Here is a 15,322-nt window from a genome sequence, read left to right as displayed (position 1 = left end):
CTGTAAAGCCGCAGTTAAATTACCATTTGTAATTTTTCAAACAGAAAATAGCTGTGTGATTTTATGGATTTTCAAGAATGTATTCCAGATGCTATACAGGCACTATCTTTTCATTCCAGGGATGTTGGGCTCTCTTTAAAACTTGTGGCTTCCTACTGATCAATTCAGTAGATGAGATGGTTGGAAGATCTTTCACACATTTGAATCTGTAGTGAAATAGCATTTCTTTTTCCCTAGAGATGACATATCATTATTTCTACAGCCTGGGAAGTAGTATCCCTCCAATTTTACATTTTATAACCTTTGGCTGCCTGATCTCATCATATACCCAGCTCATACTGTATTCAGCTAGAGCTGCCTTAGCAGAACTTCTTCATGTATACTAACATTTCTTCAGGTGTTTCTAGACACAAACCTCCTGTTGATTTATGGCTTCACACCTTTCTAAAATACCTGAGAAGGGGTCTTGTGGATTTTGTGTAATAGGAAGCTCTGAGAATGGCAAGAATAGACTACACTGGTGCATTACACAATTAGATTTGACTATCTACATCTTAAGTTGAACGTCACAGGGATTGTGCTGTTACAGTGATGAGTAGGGGAGTACTGTGTTTGGTGGATGTAGCTCACTGATGCAAAAACTTACTTGGGAGTATGGTCAATTGTTACCTGCCTACTAGGAGCAACGCTTAACACTTTGCAAACTGTATCTTTCATGATGACCAGCCTGTAGTTTGCAGGCTCTGCTCCTTACAGAGCAGACAGCTTTTGATATCAGATGCCTTCCATGCCTTCCTGTGCTGCTGGGATACCTTGATGAGTAGTAATGTTTGCTCTCTGAAAGCAGCTCCACTTATGAAGAGGGAGGCAAGCAGGTGAGCAGTGATGATCTTGGCTTCTCTTCCTTCTATCTAGCAAAGAGTGAGTTACTAATTACTTCTGATGTCACAGTTTGTTTTCCATTGGACATGACCCATCTTTTCTGCTTTCACTTTTTTCTTTATTTTTATTGTTTTCCCTGGTTTTGAACCTCAGGGAGAGCTCCATAACTCTTTTTCTGTGATGATTCCACCTGGAATAACTGTGAGTCAGCTTCCTGCACTGGCAGCCATGATATCCAGCACTGTTGCCATACACACAGTGCTGATGTAGCAAACACTTGCAGGGGACTTTTCTGGAGGCCTGGGGGTGTATTTCTTAATCTGTGTCATGTTACCAGCCAAATGTCCTGTGAGCTCAAAAATCAAAAGTAAAGAAATCATGCAACAACATGTGACGTAAAATTGTGAGCAGAATATTGCAGTTTGGTTCCTAGCAACACAAGTAGAAGTGCATGTAAGCAAGGCACAAGTTTCTCCCCATCCTAGTTGCATCCTCACATTTACGAAAAAGCAGAATACATTGAACATATTTCACTGATAATGCACTTAGGTTGCAATGGCAATGTCTATGCAATGGAATTGCAATGGAGTATAATCTAAGATCTCAGGACAGACCTTGTATGAGTCCTCTGCTGTATGCGGCCTTTTTTTTATGCCCCTATTTCTCTCTCATTTCTTTTTTTTTTTTCCCCACCCATTACTTAGGAAGTAGCTCAAATAATTCATTTCTTTTTAAAAGAATTGCTCTAATTAAATGTCTGTTCAGATGTGTATCATGCAAGCACTTTTTAGAAGTGTATTTCTAGAAAATGTGTCCCGAGTCAATTAAATTGAAAGTTCAAGGTAAGGTTCATGTAATTGAAAATATAAAGGGTATCTAAAAGGGAAGATGTATTTGTTCATGCCACCTACTAGATTCCATGAGGTATTATTCTCATCACTATTCATGTTTTTGAAGGATAAAGGCTTTTCTAATACAGTTGCTGTGCTGACTAGATTTTTTGAAGGATAATTTTTGTGGGCTTTTGTTAATATGAGGAGGGCTCATTAAACAATACTAAAAGGAGGTGACAGTATAGTACTGGAATGCATATTTAGAGAAGTGGCGGCTTAATAATGAAGCAAAAATTTCCATAATTTCCTTACAATGGTTTTTCTTTTATGGTGGGTTGCATGGATTGTACAGTGTATTATGGATGTAATGAAAATTGACTGATTGAAAATTTAGTTCTGACATTTCCACTTAATTGCATTTTAAAGCAAAAAAATCTCAGTGTACAAAATTCTTTATTCTGTGGAGACCTGCACAACTTTAAGAAAGTTAAAAGAAGGCAATGCTTATTATGAAGAGTATTCAGCTTAACTTTTTCCCCCCTTGCTCCAGTTATAGTCCCAGAAGATATGGCAAAATGTTAAAGCTGTGAAATAACATTAAAATGCCATTTAATGTGTCAAGGGAAACGTTGTTTATTTTTTTTTTTACCTCGGATAAAAAGATTTGAATAAAAGCTTTTTCTTCTGTAGTGCTCACAGGTTTTCAAGTAGATGGAGATGGCTGTTGCTAGCAGCAGATTATACCAGATGCAGAGTTTCCTGGGGATGCGTGCATTGTTTGCTGGAGACAGGTCTTATTGTCTTGCCTCAAGGCATTAGGTTGAGTCTCTAAGACTATTTAAGTAGTGATTTTTGTCCTTTGAGCTAGTGGAGTGTCACATGGTGCTATGTGACATTTTTAGGTAATGCAAGAAGTGGTTGTTTTTTCACTTGGATGTGTAGAAGTAGGTGACCTCTGAAGTTTTTGCAAAACCCTTAAAAAAGAAAAAAAGAATTGCAGATTTCAGACACTTGTTGCTAGGTTCCCTGTCTAAAAAATGTAATAAATTAGCATTTCATCATAGTTCTTTATCCTCAGAAATATTATCAAGGAAGAAATGAAAGGGTTTGCATTTATATTATACACCTTAGCATGCAAGTAGAGGGCCAATACGGCCCTCTATGATGAATGTCTGAAAATTTCCTGAAGGTCCCACTAAAATAAAATCAAGTAGTTTATAGGGATTTGCTGCAGTGATGTTACATATGAGGTAACCGGCATAATAAACTTTCCTGTTATTTCACACTTGTCTGTGTATAGGATATTTATTTTTTCCTTTGAAATATCTCATTTTTGTGCTAGCACAGGTATTTGGTAGGATAACCTGTAATCTCCTTTAATACTACAATTTGTGTAATCTTGTGAGATTTCATTTGAGCTTTAATTTGTATATAAATCCGTATTATGGGTATGAAGTGAAAATTGTGAGTAGTGGAACTGTGTGTGGTACTGGTCTGTTTTGTGTGGTTTTGTTTTCTTTATGTGGGTTTTGCTTTGATTTGGTTTTTTTTGTTGTTGTTTTTTCTCCATTAAATTTGCATTTGCTGGAGATCTCCAGATACTCAGTGTTGCATCCTTGTACTTGTTGAACGTGTCTTTCTTGAGTGCATTCATCTTGGAGACAGCTTGAGCAAGCTGAAAGTATGAAATTGTCTAAGTAATTATGTATTTTGGATAAGATACTTTTTCTGAAAAATGTTATGACATGTCTTATCCTGTTCCAACATAATAGTAAACACTTCATGAATCCATACATTGCTGGAGAAAATGCGAATTTACAAGGTTTCTAGTTTGACAGAAGTCTGCCAAGAGGTTGTGACACAGCATGCTACTGTGAAAGATAGTTTGTAGAGCAACCCATAATATGTCACACCTAGCAACTCTGCTAAAATTATTCAGTGCTGCTTTTCTTCACTGGTTTGCACATTATAATGCGGTAGTCATGTTGGGTTAATGTGTTAATGGATGATCTTCAAAGTTTAGTGAACACAAGCAGGTTTTGCATCTCACTATTTTGCATGCAGCCGGTAGTTTTATTCAGGGCTTCCTGTAGTTTCAAGATTCAGTGATGGCTTGATATTCAGTGTTGAATTCAAAGTGAGTCAAAACATTACTAACAAAATGAACAGTGTTAAGCCATTTAATCTTCATGTTTTGGTTTCCTACTTGGTGCTAAGGTAGCATCAAAGCTAAGGAATTTTCTAAGTTAATATCCAGACAAATGTTTCTCTGCCAAAAGCAAGCAGTTAAAGGCTTGAAAATGCTCAATATGATTTTAAGTAAACAGTTACTTAACCTTTTTTTCAGTAAATGCACATTTAGAAGTAAATAAACATTTTCAAGTAAGCTTCAGAAGACTTGATGTGACTGGTCCTTTCTGACTGGTGCTACATAAATGCTTGTGTTCTGAGCTAGAGTTTCTTATCTATGCAGGCTTTCCCTTCCATTCTGTGTAAGTTTTCTTGAATTGTGCTCAATATCTCTGTTCCATCTTTCTTGACCAGATTCTCTGCTATCAGTGTGACAAATAGAGGTTTCAAGGTTGTACTTCTGTGTAAGATAAACAGTGGTAATGGTCTCTGTAGATAACTTTCCGACCTAAGCCATGTGTGCTGTGGCATGATAGCTTCATATATGGGATTTTTGGTGTGTTAGTTTTATGTCTGAGGTTCAGACACGTTACTTCTGATTTGGAAATTGTAGTTGCTTTCCTGTGTATCATGCAGAATAACTTCAAGCTTGAAGTTGAAAACGATCAATGTTGAAAATATTAACACACTGTCTGTCCTTCTTTAGGAAAGCCCAACAAGAGAAGAAGAAAGTGGTTCTAGCAGGCTGTGTGCCGCAAGCCCAACCTCGTCAGGACTATCTGAAAGGCTTGAGTATTATAGGGGTATGTATCTTTATCAACTAGAAACCAAAGGTTTTCATAAATGTTTTCAATATGCCAATGTCAATATATAGACTTTGTTGTCTTTCTCTGGGAAAAAGCAGCAGAGAAGCCTGGTACCTACTCACCTCCCTCCCCCAGTAAGTCGTCTTGCATTATGCAGCACTTAAGTCTTCTTTCATCCAGGCTGATTTGGTTTGGTTGTGGCATGAGGGGAGAAAGAAAGCGGTACTCTTGGTGGAACTGAAAAATATCCAGGCTTCATCCAGCATGATGAAGATGCCATATTCTTTAAAATATCATGGTGTATTTCTTTGTCTTAAAGCAAATAAACTCTTTGCTAAAATTAGTGGAAGAAGTGTAAAAGGCCAGAGCATATAAATTATACAGACACATCTGGGGGTTTGGTGAGTGTTTTGTTTTTTTGTGTGTGGTTTGTTTTTTTTTTTTACTTTACACTGTTAGGCAGAATGGCAAATAGCAATGATTATTTTGTTGAAATTTGGGGCAGTTTGAAGAGTTAAATCCACCAGTGACTGAATTGTTAAGCAGTTACTAATGTTTTCTTTGAAAAGGATAACTAGAAAGCTTTTGACTTCATTTAGTTAGTGAAGTGCCTTCAGTATCCTTTGGGATGAAGTACTACTGTATAAGTGAATCACCTTTGTAAATCAGTCATGAAAACCCAGGAGTCAAAGCACAAGGGAACAAAGATTCTTCCTTGTTCAAGCCTTTTAAAACTGGATTAATTTATAAAAGGCATGTTTGAGTTGAAGCAGTGTCATTAAGTTCAGTGTGTGAGAATGACAATGATGCTGTCCTCTACTAATGCTGAGCCAGAGCAGGTGGCTGTACAGTATCATTTCTGCATTAAAAATGTAAAGAGGTCAATGTGTTTCCACTTAAGTGTCATGAATTCAGGTCAAAACTAAGATAGGAATAACACAAATGTTCTGAAGCTTTCACTTTGGTTAGAAGATCATACCAGATAGTTGTTCAAACTAATTTAGAAGTAAGATAATTGTTTGGAATTTGGAAGAAGATGGCTCCATTAACTGATTTATTAGAATTTTTTACAAAGATGGGCTTTGTGCTATCTGAATCTTTTAATGGCTGCTATCACTCAAAATGTTTTATTTCCCTTTTTTTTTTTTTCCCAGCTGCCATTCTCAGTGATGTTAACATCTGTAAACTAACTCAGTGCCCAGAAATGGTATTCAGGGACTGTAAAATGCCACACTATATAGTTACAGTTTAAAGGAAGAAACAAACTTTCCATGCCACTCGACAGTCTTACTTTACACAAATATATGGAAGAGAACTGTGCTGCTCTGTCATCTCTGAGACTCTGGCTAATTACACTTTGTGCAGCAGGATGGGAAAAACAAAAAATAAATGGTGAATGGGTTTTGTTTTGGCTCAGAAACAACATAGTCATGTGATTTGTAATTGGTCATTGTAGTAAATGTAAAGATATCTAGACATGTGAAAACTGAGGGAGAAAAAAAAAGGGGATTCACTGTCCTTTGAAGAGTGTAGTTTGGTGTTTCAGTTTTGATGATTTTAATGCAGGAAACTTAGGGAAGCTGAAGTTTGATCTTATTTTTTTAAATCACTGTTTATTTATTTTCAACTTTCAATTCTAGGTAGCACAGTTTATGAGAATTAGCCTCTAAATTTTGGTACCTAGAACTTGTGTTTAGTGAAAAATATTTGTAGTTTTGTATTGATTACAGAAAGATTTCTGTTAGGAGTTGAAGTACACTGTTAACTACAGTGTTCCCAAGTCCTTTTGGATTGGAGCTGAAAATACTGAAACCCAAGCTTTGCCACTGCTTCTCTTCACTGTCTTCTAACTGTCATTGTTGTGGTAAAATTTACTGTGCTTTAAGTAATAGATGCTTGAGCTTGGAAAGGCATAACTATAACAGAACTATAGGCGTAACTACTAACAGAATCAAAGCTAAGAGCAGATATTGTCCATGTTTTCAGTTTGTATATTTAAGATTTTCTTTCATTTTACAAAGACTGTGTGAGGGGGTGACTGCATGTAAAGGATAAGAATTGTTATCTTCCTATTGCAAAATATTTTTGAAAGGAAGTTTTGACAGAATTGAGAAATAGAAAACATTCTGTTGGCAGTACGATATTGATTCTGCTTTAAAATTTTAAGCACTAAGTGTGCAGTTTTGGAAATCTTGCTTTACCACCAGGTTGGTCTCATCTTCAACTTGGCTGAAAGATATAGTTGATTTATTGTTGCTTATGTAAGCTCTGCTTTTTCTTTTTTTCTGAAGAACAGTGTTGTTTGAGAATGTGGTTATTTACCAGCAATTATAACTCCCTTGGGGCAGCTTTCCGAAGGCAGAGTGTGTCAGAGGGCTTCTCTGCTCATGTTGTTATGATGGAGGAGCAAGTTGAGATGTAACTATCAGAGAAATCCTGGTAACTTGGGCTTGTTTTGATCTGCGCTTGAAAAATACTGGACTGAACTTCAACTGTTCTTTATTTGTTCCTTGACTTGGGCAGAAGGGAAGGAAGGACAGCTTCATATGCTTGTTACCATTTGTGATACACATTACTGTGTTTTTATGTTTCTTTAAAGTCATTGCCACTTTTTACAAATAATGTGAGTTGGGGTGTTGCCACAGGCTGTATATAAGGCAAACCATAACATAGGGGCTGTAAAAGGGTCTGTTTTCTGGAAAGGGGAAGGTCTAGGTAGTAACAAACCTTGCCAAGTGTGGAAAGCACACAAAACACATAATGATGCATTACAAAGGTTCACAGCCATTTACACTCTGGTGGTTTCCAAAGCTTACACCTTCATGTTTGGAGTATTGTACCCACTTCAAACTCAAGTGTACATATGGTATTGCAAAGAGAAATCAACTCTTGCAGTTAGGAGTTGTCCATCACTTGTAAATTGCTAAAAAGAAGGATATGTGACTTTGTTTATACTGATTGTTTTGAGGGGATTATAGGGAAGGGAGGGACAAGGGAGAATTAAAGAATTAGCAGACAGGTTATGTTCTGGGTCTCATGAATGTAGGTAGTTCTAGGGTTTTATCACTTCCTGAAATGCCTACGAGAGCATGCAGACCCCTTTTTCCCAGGGGTAAGTTGAACCGCTGGTATGGAATAAAACCTTTTGTTTCTTTGCCACTTGTCTGGAGATTGAAGGTATTTGATGCTATGTGTTGGAACCCCTGACCAGTTTGCTGAGGGGTCATAAGACTTAAGAGGCTTCACAAGTCCCGTGTATTTGTACTTCGAAATCACCAAAATTACTCGACATACTGAAAACGTGGGTAGTAGCGCACATATGTATCCTGTTAAAGGCATGCAATAGCTACAGAAATGAATCTCTTCCTGAATAAGAGCCCCAGTTCTCCTTCCTTCCCCATCTTTCCTAATGTATCTATCATCTAACATCAAAAGACCTGTCATTTTCTGCCATACAGCCATTTCCCAAAGGAAGAATTTCAGCCTATTCTTTTATCTGCACAAAATATCTCCAATATTGCCAAGGCTGTAATCCTCCCTCTGCTGCTACAGCAAAGTCAGAAGGTACAGGTCCTGTGCATGGTAAAATTATTGCATGCTCTTTGGCCTGGTTGAGCCTGAAGGCACTGCTTCCAGGAGAAACATGTAGTCAGGAAAACTTCCCTGCAAGGGCTTCCTGCATTCCCCTGAATAACCTTTCCTAAATTCTCCAAATACACTTTTCCTGTGGCTGTTCTATTCTGTAAGGTGAGCTTTAGGTAATTTTTTTAATATCCAATGGCAACTGTGGAAAGTGATTAGTGGAAGTGCTGAAAACTCCTGGTGGCAGCATGTTTAACAGTAGAAACACTGCTATGAAGTAGATGATTCAGTATGAAAAGTGCTAAGTACATTGCAAAAAGTAAGCGCTTGATGTCTCAAGCTGTACATCTGTAATTGGTTTACACCAGTGTGCTTTTTAGGTCTCCATTTGTAAACCCCTCCATTGAGCAGGCTTTAACAGTGCCGTTGTAAAAGAAAAAGCAGCGTAACCGTATTGAGATGCCAAATGCTTGTACATCATTACTGCTTTGGTGTCCTAAATGAGGATGATGTGTTGTATGATATTGCTGATGTTCAGTTCATACAAGCTTCAGTGATGTTTGCAAAACAGAGATAATGACACTTACCTACCTTGTGGTGTTTGTGTGGTCAAACTGTGTTAAAGATTGAAAGCCTCTCTGCTGCCCTTAAACTAGAGCCTTGCATAAATGCAAATATCCACTGTGCACTTCATGAAAGACTAATTTGATGGAATTTTATTTTGAATTATTTGAATTAGCAGAATTCTTGGAAAGCCTGTTGAAAGCCTGGGAACAGGTGCACACTGTTCTGGAACTTATGGCCAAGAATGATTTCATGCAAAATTCATGCTCAGTCAGTACCTCTCAGCTGGTTGGCTTTGGCTTGTGAATTGCCAGTGCTGATATTCAGATATTACGCTTGAACCTGGAAAGCCAGGAAAGAATTATTCCAGTTAAGCACCTGCTTTTAAACTAAGAATTGAGCATGCAAATAGAATCTATCAATTTCTACAGCAGTTACATACTGTCCTATGAATCAAAAGGTGTAGGAATTAATTTAGATTAATTTAGATAAGAATTACACTTCAGCTGGTCAGTGTTTGGCAATGAAAATCAGTTGTTTACATATTTCTGTGGGGTGTAGTCTTCTTCCCTTTAAAGTCTGTGTAGAGCCTGCTCTCAGAATACCCTCCTAAACAAGAATATTGCCCATTACTATGGTCAGTGTTGTCAGCAAAGGTTTTAAACACAGATGTTATCCCTCTGAGGCCAGAGTGGCTAATCACATGCCTTTTGAAGTTGTGTATTAAGGCCTGGATTTATGCTGCCTAAGTGCTGTAATTTGAGAGTGTGTTTTGCTCAACTCCCTTTATGGTCAGTGGAGATAATTATCTCTAAAATAATTTAGATTTTTAGAAGATCTGAAGTGACTTTTGAAGCTGTGTATTTCTCTTTTACTGGCTTTAGAGAGGGGATAGACTGAATAGGCTTTTAACATCCAGCATCTGACAGAGCTGACTAAACAAGGTGAGATGAAGGTGAGAGTTGGTGAATGGGAGTTAAAAACTTCAGGATTATGAATAGCAGGTTGGAATTATGTAGGGTTTTCCTAGATGGGAAAAAAAAAGAAATTACTTCAAGTAGTTTTATCTGTGTTTACTCCCAGGGTGTTTATAAGCAGCTGAGTGCTGATGGTCTCCTCCAGCAGTAACCTCATGCTGTGCAAGCAAACCGCTGTCCTTTCCTATATTCCTATATTGTGGGTACCCTTTCCTCAGTTTCTCTCAACCATTGGATGAGTTGTTGGGTTTTATTTTGGTTTGCAGAGTTTTTTCAATAAACATTCCTAGTCTTCAGTATCCCTTGTCTTTATCCCATCTTTACTGGCTTCGAGATCTTTTTGATAGTCATTTTCTGATGCTTGATGTGCTTACAAATTGCTTGTGCTACCTCTGGGAAACTCAGGGAAGAAGGGCCTTTGGGGAAGGCTCTGGGAGGAATATTTGGAGAGATTTGTCACTATCCTGTCAATATTAGAGAACCTTTAACCTTCAGACCTGTAGTGGAAAAGACATTTCCTTCGATGCTGAAAGGAAAGCAGGCTGTGGGGAGCAACTGCATTCGCCCTGGGGAGAGTCCCAGAGAAGGCTGATTGTGGCTGCAAACCTGGCTGTCACTTTTAACTAGCGGTGGTAACTGTCAATTTCTGGGAACTGACACTCATCAGAAGGTGAAACCACAACCTTCTTGTGCAGCCACTGGTGGCAAGTGTCAGAGATCTCATACTTTTGTCTCTGGTTCATTTTTATTTGCTGATGATTCTACCAGGTTAATCCCAGTCCCCCAGAAGAAACAACAGTTGTCAGCTGGACGATGTGGATCCCTTGTGACCACTTACGAAATGGCTTGTCAGACACAGGAATTACTCTGTAATCTTGTGATCTGAAGAGAATATCAGAAAGTTTCTCTCACTTTCATGATGGTTCATGGCTGCAGTTTTCTACATAGCTTTCTTTGATCTGAGGCTTGCCAACTTCTATAGAGTACAAAAACTGAGGGTGAATGTGTAACCTTTCACTTAACTGCCAATTAAGAGCATTCAGTTTATAGGAGCTCTCTTAAAGGCTGTTTGTCCTAGAATTGATTTGCAAAACAGTTCCAGGATGTTAATACTGGTTCTGAGACAACTTGGATCATGTCTGAGAGCCTGGAAGAATTTGTGTGACCATCCTCAACATGCATGTCTGTCTGCACTTGCAGACCACCTGGTGTGAGACTGCAGACATAGCACATTACAAGCATGTCTTAGGGCTGTTTACATCTCACAGTCATCTGTTGAATGGGATTGTGACAGCACAAAGGGAACTGGGGGACTTTATCCGATGACAGATGAGCCGTGTGTGTTATCTATATTCCTTCACTAATTACTGGTGCTTAGTTGGAGAGCTCAAGGCTTCTGTCTCAGTGCAGTGCTGGCATGTCCATGGTTTGAAATGTGGCTGGCTGCAATTGTGTGTTCAGGAGTGACCTGCAGCTTCAGCCCCTAGCATGGATCCCCCTGTATCTTCCATGTGTATATAAGAGCTGGATACGTATGATTGCTGAGCTGTACTTCCCCTAGCTCTGATCTCACCAGGAAGGCTCAAAGATTTTTCCTCATCTTTGTTTCAAATCAGGCTTCATGTTTTGTTACAACTCTCTTCTTTTTTCTTGCTTTTTTGACCAGTCCATTTCTTGCATTGACTATTCCTTCATCCGATGGGTTTTGCCAGTGCTCTTGTCCTATAGTCTCAATCCAGATTTCTGTATTATCAGTGTAGCCCTACGCAGCTGCTTGCTCCACTCTGCCATTAGCTTTTGTTCTATTCAAGTTCTAATGGAGAACCATTTGTGATGGACAAATGTGCATGTATATGCTTATACTACAAACAAGTTCTCACAAGAACTATGGCACCAAAATGGTGCGCTAACTACATCCAGCAGTAATGTATCTGCTGTCAGTCTGGAAGGTTTGGTTTGTAGAGACTCGTTACAAAGAAACGTTGAGGAATGGTATTTTCTCTTCATATGCCACTAAGAACTTTTATGTCTCTGTGCTTCATGGGCTTCCTGATGGAGACATTATTTGGTCTCTGCTTAAGAAGTTTACAGATGCCTTTGATACCACTCCAGAACAGAATTGTCCATAAAGTTAGTGAGATGTGGGGAAAAGAATCCTGCAAGCCTTTGTATACTCCATAAAATTTAATTACCGTGACTTTGTGATATTCCCCCTTTTTCTTTTTTCCTCTCTTTTTTTCAAAGAATAATCCTCTGAACCCTTCCCTCATCTTACTCCAGATTCACCTCAGTTTTACTAAAATACTTTTATCTTCATAAATGCAGATGGGAAGTATTCTATCTTTTCTTCTTGAGCACTTGGGGCTTTAGCCAAACAATTTCCAATAATCTCAAATGAAAAATACTTAATGTGGGACGTAACATGTAAGGCAGAATAAACATCCATTTCTAATCACAGATCTCATCTCTCAACCTATAATTTTAATTACTTACGTGAACTGAATTCTTGACAGATATATTCAGAATAATCTAATTAAATAAAAATGCAATATACTGGTGGTTTTTTCTGCATCTTTAACAGGTGGTTAGATGCAGGAGCTATGCAAATTCTTCTTATGTACAGTACAGAAAATCATCAGGTGGCTCAGGTTATGAACCAGCCAGGTTTCTCTTGGTTTAAAATTATTATGAACTTAAAGTTTAGTGTTGAGACGTGTAACAATTATATTTTAGGCAATGTATTTGCCACAGACTGTGTTCTCTGTCTGTAGTTGTAAATGTGTGCACTTCTGGTTTCAAGTTGCATCTTTAAAATCTGTTTTTAAAAAATGAAGTAGGAAGTCTCTATGTAAGTATCTTAGGTCATAGTTTTGTAACTTTTATCCAAAAGGGATATGCACACAAGAATGTGAATATGCACATGTTCCACGCAACTGCTTAAGTGGGCTTTCTTTAAAAGTAGATTGCTAAATATTGACATATGTTTATAATATGAATGCTTGTATTTCAGCAAAAGATTTAAATATATAGCTTTTAATAAGGTTATAAAAATGCCCATATTAGTGATACTTTAAATAATTTATGTTCTAGAACTCATAACTAATATGCTGTATTCAGAAATATGAAGAGGCAGAGATTAGTGTTTTGAAAAGGCTGCATTTCAAAAGGTTTAAGAAAAAAAATAGTTCTACATGGACTTGATCCAACACCCAGACAAGGAAAGGAACAGACTCCCACTGACTTTTGTTGGGAACTCCAGATCAGACACCAGCTACAGATGAGGGGTTTTTTTTGTTTTTTTTTTAGCTGCTATTAGACCAATTGGAAAATGAATGTGAAATAGAGATGACTGCAAACGTGCATTTACAGGAAATGACAAACTCGTCAGTTTAAGGGCAGAGAGACTTAATGGTTTTGATGCAAGGGATCCAAGTTCCAAGCTCCTTGCTGCAGACCAGGTTCAGCTCTTGAAGCCTCTGCAACTTGTGCTTTCCTGCTTGTTTTTGAAACAAATCAGAAAAGAAACTCCAAGGAAATGACTGTAGAGGTTATACTAAATCTAGTCCATATAATGTAAAGCTTAAAGAACCAGTGTTTAAGAAGGAATGTTGTGGGAAATTTATAAACTAATCTAAATGGGCAAAGTATCATTTCCTGCATTGTATGTCAACATCTATGGGGATATAATAGTGGGCATTACATACAATAGGTGGTTTAGAGAAAAGTTGCAGGTAGAATCTCAGGTTCAAGAATTTGGTGTGTTTAATTTTGCAGTGTTAATGCTAATTCTTTCTACTTCATATACCAACATCTCTATAGTATATTGGATATTAACTTTAAATAAATAATAATGTATCAAATAAGAAATAGTTCAACATTTTGTCACATTATGGGTGAATTTTGGCAAATGTAACAAAACATCAATCTGTTGTCTTTGCTGGAGATGCCATGTCACACTCATTAAATATTATTCTGTCTTGTGAAAAGCACTGGGGCTTTTCCTTCCATTTCCAAATGGAATGCCTGCTGTAAATCCAGGACTATGTCTTGTTCCCTTAAACTTGACCATAGTATTTTTTAATTTCTTCCCATATTCCAGTGTCTTTACCCTATAGTACTTAATTTTCTCCCCTGTAGTCTGCCCTCACAATATCCTCAGCTGCTTTGTATTCTCTACCACCTACTAATTTGGTGTTGAGGCTGGGGAGAGGGAGCAACTGGGGGCTGTTTGAGCCACCTGGGTACTGACTGCCTGGGTGAACACTACCTTTCATGGACCGTGAACAGCAGTTAAGATGTGAACTTTTTTAGCCATTTGGTGATTTTTTGCTGAACTTACAGGAAGTTGCTATTTTTGAGGACAAAATTTGGTTTAAGTTAGATGGTGAGTTTTAAAGTTACTTTTGGAAGATGAACCAAGATGCACAGAAAAAACCTGGCTAAAAACATAGCCCCAGACTCTTTATTCCCCCTTGGTTCAGGAGAGCACACATACGAAGAGTTTATATAAAGTATGTCCAGTTGTTGACTACTTAGATATTGACCTTCTGACTTTTTTTAGGTTCAGCAGATAGATCGTGTAGTAGAAGTTGTGGAGGAAACTATTAAAGGTAAGCATCACACTTGAAATAATTGCAGCTAGTCTGAAAGATGTAAACATTAGCTAGCAGAAGTGCTGCTGTTACTTTCTTTATCAACCTAATTCTTGCTTTTTTCTGTAGCTAAATGTTTGGACAGTGCTAAACTTTGCTGTGTATGCTTTGTGTAAGTGGTTAATTTCAAAGATCTTTTCTGACAGGAGCTTTGTGGCCTGTTGGATTCATGGTAAATGATCTAGGGGAGACTTCAAGAAATCATTTAAGTTGCATCAGTGTAGGTGGATGTAGTGTACTGTTTAAAGTTTCTGTGCAATCTTAATACAGTGCTGTATCTCTTATGTTTAGTCCTCCCGTGTTTTCTTCTTTTCACATTTTGGCTCACTTCCCTGAGACTTCCTCAGCAGGACAGATAAATTATCTGCTGGTTTAATGTTCTTCTGTAACTGTGTTCCTTGTTCTCTCTGGCTGTGTGCGTGTGTGTACACTCAGTACTTTGCAGTGAAGGGGGGAAAAGACAGTATTGTTTTCTGCAGCCTGACTAGTAAATATTTGCTATTAAATAAATATATTTGTCTGGGTCTTTCTGGGTTACCTAAGTTTGTCTCCATTACTTATCAGGCCATAAAAATTACTGTTCCATGAAGCTTTAAATTACAAAGTTTAGTTTAATTGGCTGTACTTTCAATATAAACAAGTGTCTAGTCCACAAGACATTGCCTGTAACCTTAATGCTGAAGTATGATGTTTTTGAAGTACAGCATGAATATGTGGAAACAGAGCAAAATTTTAAAAGAAAAAAGTTTCTATCAAGAAATTGTGCGGTGTGGTGGAAGGCTTCTAGAGTTTGTGGTTTGAAGGCCTTAAGATTTCATGTTGCTTTGAATGCATTCAACAATGAGACGTGTACTTTCATGAACTCCCAATCAAAACTTTTCCCAGTTTGTCCTCAC

General features: G+C 37.8%; 1 protein-coding gene across 2 annotated transcripts in view; it reads left to right on the top strand.

The window, feature by feature from the left end:
• CDKAL1 (CDKAL1 threonylcarbamoyladenosine tRNA methylthiotransferase) overlaps nucleotides 1–15,322 on the top strand; it is a gene marked incomplete at its 3' end in the record, with an annotated part of 393,323 nt that overhangs the window by 110,857 nt on the left and 267,144 nt on the right. For both annotated transcript variants that reach the window (XM_080610854.1, XM_080610855.1), the window contains exons 6-7: nucleotides 4,552–4,648; nucleotides 14,336–14,384. In XM_080610854.1, the coding sequence (XP_080466980.1) occupies nucleotides 4,552–4,648; nucleotides 14,336–14,384 (146 nt within the window). The remainder of the gene's footprint in view (nucleotides 1–4,551; nucleotides 4,649–14,335; nucleotides 14,385–15,322) is intronic.

This window comes from Psittacula echo (genome assembly GCF_963264785.1).
Source record: "Psittacula echo genome assembly, chromosome: 2".
NCBI lineage: Eukaryota > Metazoa > Chordata > Aves > Psittaciformes > Psittacidae > Psittacula > Psittacula echo.
Note: the sequence above shows the minus strand (reverse complement) of the source record. Positions and strands in the feature narration are given on the sequence as shown.